At 47.1% G+C, this 10,228-nt stretch overlaps 1 protein-coding gene across 1 annotated transcript; it reads right to left on the reverse strand.

The window, feature by feature from the left end:
* Positions 1-528: 528 nt before the first annotated feature.
* On the reverse strand, positions 529-9,365 carry KCNA1 (potassium voltage-gated channel subfamily A member 1). Its single transcript, XM_075901735.2, has 2 exons — positions 8,924-9,365; positions 529-8,519 (listed from the first exon to the last, which is right to left on the reverse strand). Exon 2 carries the CDS (start codon positions 7,892-7,894, stop codon positions 6,413-6,415), a length of 1,482 nt encoding a protein of 493 aa, XP_075757850.1. The 5' UTR covers positions 7,895-8,519; positions 8,924-9,365; the 3' UTR covers positions 529-6,412.
* Between the last annotated feature and the right edge of the window lie 863 nt (positions 9,366-10,228).

Raw genomic sequence — 10,228 nt, forward strand, 5'->3', positions numbered from 1 at the left:
AACTTGTTTTTATTTACAAAAACCAAGACAGTCATGACCTAAAAGATCATGGTTAAAACTTTTAGTTGAAGTTGACTTTGCTATATAAATGCTAAACAAGATTAGCTGCAAGAATTGATCCAATATATGCAAATTGTTACCAACAAAGATACAGTTATCACCAAACATATTTTCATTAAAGTGAATATCAGAACTCCCATCATCATGAGTGGCAGCAAAATTTAGCTCTAGAATTGCAGTTGATTTTACTTGTTTGGGGCCAGATCCACAGCCCATTGAAGTCAATGAGCTGAGGATCAGGCCTTTGGACGTAATCACCTTTCAAAGTTGGGGCTAAATTCAAAAGGCTTTCAATGTCCACTACAACCTGGTTCTCAGCGAACCTTGTTTACCACAATGTATTTCACAATTTCTTAGTTGTTTCAGCAAAAACATCAATTAACCAATCACTGGCTTTAGAGCACACTGCAAAACAGGGAGAGGAGAGAAACTCGACTCCAGACAATAACAAGTCAGGATATTCCTGGGTAAGAGCCTTAAAAATCATCTTTAATTGATGCCCAGTGTGAACAGATGAGCAAGTAACAGAAGCAAGTCAAATTGCATAGATGAAAGCTATGCATGTAAATAAAGTTAGAAACTCATAACATTAGATGTCTTAAAACTGACAAAAATCAAACCATTTAACTGTTGTAAGTAAAATGAACAGTAATGTAACAATGAGGTACATATTTGATTCAAAGTGTAAGCAATTTGCAAATTGCGGAAATAAATTGAGCTATGTTAGCTTAAATGGTTTGTTGCCCTGATGGTGCACTTTATATGAATCCTATTCAGTTTCTTTATTTAACATTGGTAATACTTCATCTTTAAAATCAGAGGTATGTCACAGAGTCCATATACAGTCTTGCCTACAGCTGTTATTTACAATTTCAAACCAATGTCCTGGAAAAAAAAGTAGTTTAGATATCATGGAAAGGAAATACATATATCTTTTTAGCAGGTTATATTATAAGGGTTTTTTTTTTTTTTGCTGAATTTAGTCATAAAAATATTTTTTTACTTCTGTACAAAAGTAAAATATACATTTGATCCCAATTACATTATAGAAATGTTACTGAAATAACATTAATCAAAGACTAATGTACCTAAAGGAATTTAACACCACATATACTCACTTTAGCTACTGTAGAAACTAGAAAGGGAAAGGAATTTTTTGTAGCCTTGAGTAATACTCGCTAGATTCTAAGAACAGGTAAAATTAACAGAGCTACATGAATACAAATAGGATATTTTCAGACAAATTTCAGTGAAGACCCCAACTTCATTCGTCCCTTTAAAAATATGAAGGTGCAATATTCACTGATAATAAAAATTGCTGGCCTTAAGTGGTGCACAATTCACCCACACTAAAAAAAATACCCTGAAGTTTCCTGATGCAAATATAGACATTGACACATTTGATAAATCTAAACTAGTATTTTAGGACACAGAAAAATATGTGCTATACCTGGCCTGAAAAAAACTCCAGCAAAAATAAAAAAATAATTCCCTGGTTAAAGCAGTTTAAGAAGTATATTTGTTTGATAGTGCCAATGCTTTTTTACAACAATGTTGAGAGATTGCTGAAGACAACCTGCTATTTCCACCTGGCTCTGTGACTAAGAAATCCCTTAAAAAAGAAAAGTAAATTGCACTTTGGACCTTATACTGCATTCCTTGTGCAAAAATTCCCATCAAAGTTGACTGAAGTATTGCGCATGAATGGGATATAGGGTCTGGTCCAGAAAGGGAAAGCACTTTGAAACTATGACCTGTTCTTTTTCTGGTATATAGGTGAAATTAATCTTCAATGTCACCCTTCTAAGTGCAGTTAATCAAAATAAAGTTGAAGGAAGAAAGAAGAAAAAAATACGGTATGCATGGTTTTAAATAATCTTTTCAAGCTTTTCTTAATAAATTGACGAGTTTTTCTTCTCTCATTCCAAGTTCTGTTTATTTTGATTTTAATATAATGCAAAGATATCCAACAATGAAGAGAGTCTGCATTTTCCAAAGGCAGGCATTCCTTGGGAAAAGCAGTCCTCGATTCCTTCTGTAAAATGCTAGTTATGCATTTTATATAGTTTGTGCTTCAGCTATATTGTACTGGGTTGGGAAGGGAATCCCTCTATCCATTTGTTTAACTAAAACAATTACCTTTTAGCCAAAAATTTAGGAGAATGAAACTTTTCCTTGGTTCATTTGTCTACCCAATGCAATGCTTAATGAATTATATGTAGCTGATCTTCTGAGAAAAGCCTGATCTTTGAAGTCTCTATTTGGGCAAAATTATTGAAATCAACAGTCCTGTTTTCTGAACAAAGACTACTGGATAGGACACCAAGGCCCCTATTCTGTAAACAGCTAGCCCAAGTTGTTGGTTGAGTTACCTTGGCTACAATGCTATTTTTAAGCTGTTAGTTGGAGCCCAGCTAGTGTGGGAACGACACCTCTCATCTCAAATGCAAGCATACCCTACATAAACATGCTAGACTCCACTTACAAGTGTAAGGTTACTCCCATCACCTAGTGTAGCTCTACTGAAGTCAATGTGTTTAATTTGTTCATTTACACCTCACTGACCCAGGATATGTCGGGTAAGTCAATGGAGTTGCACAGTCAAGCTAGCTGAAGTACAAAGAGAATCAAGTGTGTTGACTTCAGTGGAGTTACGCCACCAATGAATTTGGCCCTTTATTGTAGCATTCTTCTTTCCACCAGTTCCAGTAAAGAAGGTGACCACAATACCTTTTTTCATTCTCTCTTGAACAGATCAGCTGTTGCGACTTAGCACCTTACACAGATTTCCAGTTAAGAACATGCTAATTTCTGACAACTCTTGCACAGAAAACTCTCCCTAAACCAAACTATTGAACTTGGGCTTCTCTCTCACCTTTGGAGAGACTACAAATTGGCCATCAGCCCATTTCCAGTCCCGTCCCACCGAAGGAAACATTCCTTTTAGAGCTCAAGCTAGCCACCCAAAAAAATACAGTAGAAAAGAAAATGTAAAAAAGAAAAGGACATTTATTGGTAAGAACAGGCAACTGTTAAGTGCACCGTCAGGCCTACAAAGACATTTCGGCACATTGAGTGCAAAGGGGAGAGCTTTTTTGTCAAACTTGCCAGAAATGCATGCCAATGCTACATGAGGTTAATCCCTGTACTCTGTACGTTTAGTTCCTTTGTAATGAGTTAGAAATGGGTAAGCAACAGACTCCCCAAGACACCACACACCCTTATGAGTCACCCTATTCCCTGATAAAAGAAAAAAAATCAGATTACCCCCCCCCCCCCCCCCCCCCGGCTGCATGCAGCTCTTTTCTCTTGACACATGCAGAATAATCATTCCTCTGGTAGTTAAAGGAAGGTGCAGCTACCCAACTACTGTAGAAGCCTCTTGCTAACGTGAGGCCTTGTCTCTAGGGTGCTACTTTCTGATCAGCTGGCCCACAGCACTGAACTGAGTATTGCTGTTTCGAACCGAGTGCAGCATGCAAGTCAGTCTAAGCATGAGAAGTTGTATCCTCAACTGTGAAAGATTGTGACTGCCAGAGTTTAATTCCAGCGGGAAGGGTGTGTTTGGGGGGGCAGGAAGCATTATCTCATCTATCTGGCTAGTGTAATGCCCTGTTTCATCAGACACGTTGCAGTTCTTTGAGATGCCTCTGATCACTTCCCCATCATTAATATTAAATGGACACCACACAGTGAGAAGGCAAGCCTTTCTGTCAACCTGGCACGTTAGACTTGTGCACAACTGCAGAGTTAGTGTGGTTTTAGACCATAAGTGCCATGCTATGTGGGTGACCAGGGTGGGGACAAAAGGGGGCCTGTGTATAGGAAATGACCCAACAGCAGCTGGCCACATACTAAGTGCAGAATGAAGATCCTCAACTTTGTCCTTTAAAGAAAAAAATAAAGGTTAGTGCCTATGTTGGCTCAGGTTGAAAGCTGTTATCTTTTAGTGGCTACTGGTCAAGGCTTGCATACTGAAGGGGTATGTCTAGACTACATGGCTCTGCCGACAGAGCCATGTAAACTAACTTACCCGATATAGTCAATGAAGCGGGGATTTAAATAATCCCCGCGTCATTAAAATAAAAATGGCCACCACGCTGTGCTGACAATCAGCTGATTGGGCACAGCGCGGCAGTCAAGACACGGATCTGTCAACAGGGAACGCCTTTGTCGACCGCTCCCTTATGCCTCGTGAAACGAGGTTTACAGGTAAGCTAGATCAGGTAAGCTAGTTTACATGGCTCTGTCAGCAAAGCCATGTAGTCTAGACAATACCCAAGAAGATTCCTTCTCTCAGCATTGTTACCCTCCACCAGGCCACAGTGGGGAGGGAGGTTTGAAAGATCTGCACTGGCATTTAAAAATCTATGGGGTAGCTGAGGGAGTTTAGTGAAGGGGGCCAGGAAGAAGGCAGGGAAGTGTGCTTGGCTCAGAAATGGGATGCTTCTCTCACCTACCTCCTGAGGAGTCCAAAGGGAAAAAAAGTTGCAGCCCTCCAATCTGGTTGCCTGCCTGGTTGATGCTGCAGTAAGTAAGTCATTCCTCTTGTGTTCTGCCCTTTTGGGGCAGGCTGCCAAAGAGCCATCTCGGGGGAAGGAAAGTCAAAAACGATGAGGGCAGCATTGCCTCTATAAACAATCTGGGGAAACTTTGAGTCTTGCATAAACATGATTGTGACTTATTTGGCAGAGGCAAATGCTGAGCCCTGCAGCAGCACATTGCCAGGGGAAGGAAGGTGTCCTTGGGCGCTGGTGGTCTCTGTCCTCCTCTTCTCTCTCTCTCTCTTTTTCTGCTATGCCTGGAGACAGCACAGTACAGTCCAGATTGTGTGTTGGTGACTTGCCCCTTCCTTCACTACTTCTGATCAGCTCTATTCACGGAGGCACTTTCAGCAATTCAGTAGACAGGGATAAAGGCACTAAGCAACTATCTAAATCAATCGGTTGTGTCTCTTCAGTGAGTTATAGGGGAGCACAAAAATCTATAGACCTCAAATTATGGCTGCAAAAGAAATTGGCTACTGCTGTTTGGATGCATACCACCATAGATAAGTTTCATTTACATTCTGAGACTGCACCCAAAGGCATTTCACCTACAAAGGATACAAGTTCTTAATTGTCCATATAGCTTTCCCTTTAAGGGATGGGATATGTTCCTTTCTAACAGTGCCTGGACAGAAGCCAACACATTTCCCTGAGCCATGCAGGAAACTCATCAGGTCTCTCTATTCAATTCCTTCTGGCCCTCAATTCAACAAGTGCTTTATTAATTATTATTATTATTATTATAATTACTGAATTCATGCATTAATTAATTCAAGTTACACCTTAGTCATTTAGGCCATAATGCTGAATATTTGAACATGCTTTGATCTCCAAAAGTTATTGTTCCCATTTGACTAACATACACGCTTAAATACAGTACTTTAAATTACTAATCAAATATTTAATAAATTAAGGAGTGCACTTTTGGTGAATGCAAAATCAAAAAGAAAAGATAAAGAACCTATTTTTAGAAGATTCATTACAAACAAAAGCTTATCCCCTATCATCTGAGGTAATGTTTCAGGCATGCGATTATAAAGTAAATAGTATCAAATTCAGACATGCTTATATTAAACTCCATTGTGCTATTTTGCAACAAAGGGACTAAAAGTTTTGCTTCCAGTCCTGGAGAGGGGAAAATAATGTTTAAATCATCTGCACTTAAGAAAACTTAGCAGCACTGCAGATGTTTTATCTTTTTTTTTCTCTTATAGAATAGCTCTTCTATGATAAGGGTACAGCAACAAGACCAGGCTTAAGTGTATTTTTAATAAGGTGCTGCATGAATTTGTAGATAGGAACTACATACTCTTTTCACAAAAGAGGGGAAATTCACACTTCAGTTGATCAAAACAGCAGCAAATGCTTGCTGCATATTTTTGCTGAAGTTTTCATCTGATGCACTTTCTTGGATGCATTGTGCAGTTTTGCAGAATGTTTTACGTGAATCCATGCATATTTTTGTCTCTCTAAAATTGTCTATTGTGTTTTGTTTAAAATTAAGTTAAACAAGCAACAAGGATGAAAAAAAGTTTAGATTTAGAAGCATATGACTAGTTTTTATCACTAGACTAATTCAAATGGTTATCATTTACCAGTTGGAAAATACCCTTTAAAAATAACCAAAAACATTATTTTTCATGGTTCCTGAAAGCTTCTTGATCACTGAGCAAAAATTCGCAATGCAACAATGCATTTACGAGGTAAATAAAGCATTCAAAGACTATTAGTAAAGCATCTACAAAGTGTGACTGAGTCACGTAAAGTCTTCCAGCTGAGAATGTTTTTTGTTTTGTTTTGTTTTTTTACACATCAGTCAGCAGCTTGTTTTTATTAACACAGTTTTGGTTGCCTATGGTGCAGTTGCCAGTTCTGAGATTAGCCTCTCTAAAATTGTCTATGCTATTATTCATATCCTCTTCGATTTCCATGTACTCAGATTTGCTGATTGTGGAGGAGCTACGGCGACTCAGATCACTGTCAGATGCTAAATTGGGGGAGCTAACATGGAGTAACTGAGCCTGTTCTTCCCCTTCTGTTTCTCGGTGGTAGAAGTAGTTGAAGTTGGACACGATGACAGGTACAGGCAGGGCAATTGTCAGCACACCAGCGATGGCACACAATGAGCCTACAATTTTGCCTCCAATTGTCACAGGGTACATGTCACCATAGCCCACAGTGGTCATGCTTACCACAGCCCACCAGAAAGCATCGGGGATACTTGAGAAATGAGAGTCAGGTTCTTCAGCTTCAGCAAAATACACCGCGCTGGAGAACAAGATCACCCCAATGAAGAGGAAGAAGATTAGTAAACCTAACTCTCTCATGCTTGCTTTGAGGGTTTGACCCAAAATCTGGAGGCCCTTAGAATGTCTGGAGAGTTTGAAGATTCTAAAGACTCTTACCAGTCTGATGACTCTCAGGATAGCCAGAGAGGTGGCCTGCTCCCCCTTTTGGGTACCTTCCTGCTCAGCCATCTCAGTTCCTAGGGTGATGAAGTAGGGGATGATGGCCACTATGTCAATGAAGTTCATGATATTCTTGAAGAACTCGGGCTTGCTGGGGCAGGCAAAGAAGCGCACCACCAGCTCAAAGGAGAACCAGATGATACAAAGGGTCTCCACAATGAAGAAGGGGTCAGTGAAAATGTTGGACTTGTAGATCACAGTAGAATTGTCAATGCGGTGAAGAATCCCTGTAGATTCCTTGTCCTCCTTCAGATCTGGCAAAGTTTCTAGGCAGAAGATGACTATAGAAATGAGGATCACCATGACTGAGACTATTGCAATGACCCTGGCTGGCCCAGAGCTCTCTGGGAACTCAAAGAGGAGCCATATTTGGCGCTGGTACTCCTTCTCAGGCAAGGGCCTCTCCTCCTCTTTGATGAACCCTTCATCCTCCCGGAATTTCTCCATGGCCTCCTCACCTAGTTCATAGAACTTGATCTCCTCAGAGAACATGTCCAGCGGCACGTTGACCGGCCTGCGGAGCCGGCCTCCAGACTGGTAGTAATAGAGGATGGCATCGAAGCTGGGCCGGTTCCGGTCAAAGAAGTACTCATTGCGCAATGGGTCAAAGTACCGCATGCGCTTTTTGGGGTTGCCCAGCAGCGTGTTGGGGAACTGGGCAAGGGTCTTCAGCTGGGTTTCAAAGCGCAGCCCGGCGATGTTGATCACCACCCGCTCACAGCACTCATGGTCATCATGAGCTCCTGGCTGGTAGCTATCTTGGGGGTGGCCTGGCAGGACAGAAGTCTCATCCATGTTCTCTCCAGCCATCACTGTCATGGTGGCACAAGTGGCAGGGGTTGGGGGAGTCCCAGGGATATAAAGTGACACCTTAGGTGGGGGAGAGGAGTCTGTAGTGGAGAGCCAAAAGACTCAGGGGAGAAGGATGGGGAGGAACTGGAATGCAAAGCCTTAGAGGGAGTAACCGTGGGTCTAGGATGGAGAGCTTTGGGGGAGGGGGTAGAGGATGAGGGTCAGAGATGGAAACCCCCAGAAAGGTGAAGGAGAAATAGATGAGGGCAAAGGAGTCTGGGATGAAGCAAACCAGGTAAGGGAGGGCTATGGAGTGGAGAACTTCAGAGGGGCAGGAGGAGGGGAAGGGAAGTATGGGGGTTCTCTTGTGAGTGTCCCAGGGGTGGGGTGTCAATCTCACACACAGCCCAGGTTGGGCTCCCCTACCCAGCCGGCTCCTGTTGCCTTTAACGGGCTCCAGCTGCTTTTCTCGCTGACTCGACCATCGCTGCTGCTGCTGCTGCTGCTGCGGCGGCCGCGGAGTTACCATCAAAATAAATAAATAACAAGGAGGCTGCGATGCGATTGCTTGCAGTGCCAGCACAGCAATTTCCACTGGCCGCCCTCCTCTTGGCGTGGGGACCAAAGCTGGCTGCGGGGCACAGGATGGAGGCTGCAAGGGGAGAGAGGGGAGCGCACAGGTGAAACCCCCGGCACACTCGGGCTGCATTGGAAGACACAAGCGGTCAGAAGCATCACGCCTTTGCCCCGCCGTTCACACCCCGCCCCGCACAATCGCACCCGGGCATCCTTCCGAGGGAAAGGCCCGAGCGGAGCGCCTCGGGAGGCAGGAGCAACCCGCCCGGTAACTTCCGAGGCTTTGCAGCAGCCCCAGCGCAGCCCGCCTGCACTTGCCGCTCCCCAGCCCCGCTCTTGCAGAAACTTGGCCTCCGCCAGCCAACTTCGCGGCCCGGCTGCGGGGGGCTCGCCGCGGCAGGTAACTCCGACCTGCCAAGGAGGCGGCGGGGGGGGCGGTCTGGGAGGGGGCAGAGCAGCCGAGAGCGGGGTCTTGCTTACCTGGCTCGGCTGGCGGGGCGAGCCGGTGGCGGAATGCGTCAAGCCGCAGCGGCAGCATCCAAAAAGCGCCGCAGCAAACTCGCCCCCCTTCCTCCCCGCCTCCTCCCGCGCCCCTGCCCGGCTCGCTCGGCGGGGCTGCGCTGCGATAGCCAGACACGCACCCGGCGGGCGCCCGGCTGCCCGGCCCGTAGCGGCTGCGATCGGGGAGCGCCGCAACCCTGCAGCTGCGCCCCGGCCCCCCCCCGGCTAGAGCAGCAGCAGCCGCCGCAGCAGCGGGCGCGGGGCGGCGCGTGGCGGAGGCAGGGAGGCTGCGGAATCCGGGCAGCGCGAGCGGCGACCTCGAGCCATTTCTTGGCGCTGCAGGATCAGCAGAAACCTGAGCGCGGTGCGGGGCGGCCCCGCGCGGGGAGGGCGGGGGAAAGGGGCGATCGCGCGGCCCCGCCCCCCTCCCCTCTGCCATTGGAGGAGTCCCCCCCCTGCCAGCTCCCGGTGGGGCTGAAACCCACGCGCAGCAGCCCCCGGGACCGCGCGAGCGCTGCACACGGGCCAGCCGCGACGCAATGCAGGCGGCAGCGCGGGCCAGCCGAGCCGAGCCCCCTGGGCGCGGGGCCCGCTCGCAGCAGCAGCCGGGCGGCTGGACGCGCTCCCAGGCTCGCCGCTAGGTGCAGCGCCCCCTCCCCTGCGGCCGCAGGAGCGCACGGCGGGTCCTGCGGGGGATCGGGGCCGTTGGGGGAGGGAGGAGCCCTCTTGGGGAGGGGGGTGGAATGTAGCTCGGGGCGTTCCCGCGCGTGGGCTCAGCTGACCCGTGGAGAGCAGGGTTCCCCCCGCTCCCTCTCCAGACCCGGCTCTCACACCCACCGAGATCTGCTCTAACCAACTCCCCGCTCCCGGCCAGGGCTCTCCAGCCGCTGCAGCTCCTCCGCCTGCCACAGCCCTGGGCAGCAGGACCGGCCCGGCCAGGGCTCGCCCTGCAGAGAGGCGATGCGCAGGCCGTCCGGGTGCCAACAGCGGCTGCCCAGGCTGCTCCCCCTCCCCCCAGCAGCTGCCACTGCAGCTGTATCGATTCGCGGCCCCTCCGCGATCCAGCCACTGACTGCGGCCAGGCAACCGGACCCGCGCGCCTCTCCCCAGCCACGTGCTTGCTCAGGGTCCGCTGGCCCCAAGGGTCCACGCGGGGATCCCGTTTCCATTGGATTCCATGGGGAGGGAAGAGTTAATCAGCAGCAGCATCTTCCAGCCCTTCCCGCTGCTTAGCCCCCTGAACCGATGAATCACAGAGAGGGAGAGGACCTATTATGTCATCCG

The sequence above is a fragment of the Pelodiscus sinensis genome, chromosome 1 (assembly GCF_052426305.1).
Source record: "Pelodiscus sinensis isolate ZL-2025 chromosome 1, ASM5242630v1, whole genome shotgun sequence".
NCBI lineage: Eukaryota > Metazoa > Chordata > Testudines > Trionychidae > Pelodiscus > Pelodiscus sinensis.

Coding starts and splice junctions, on each gene's coding strand:
- KCNA1 (XM_075901735.2), bottom strand. CDS start 7,894: ATGACAGTGATGGCTGGAGAGAACATGGATGAGACTTCTGTCCTGCCA.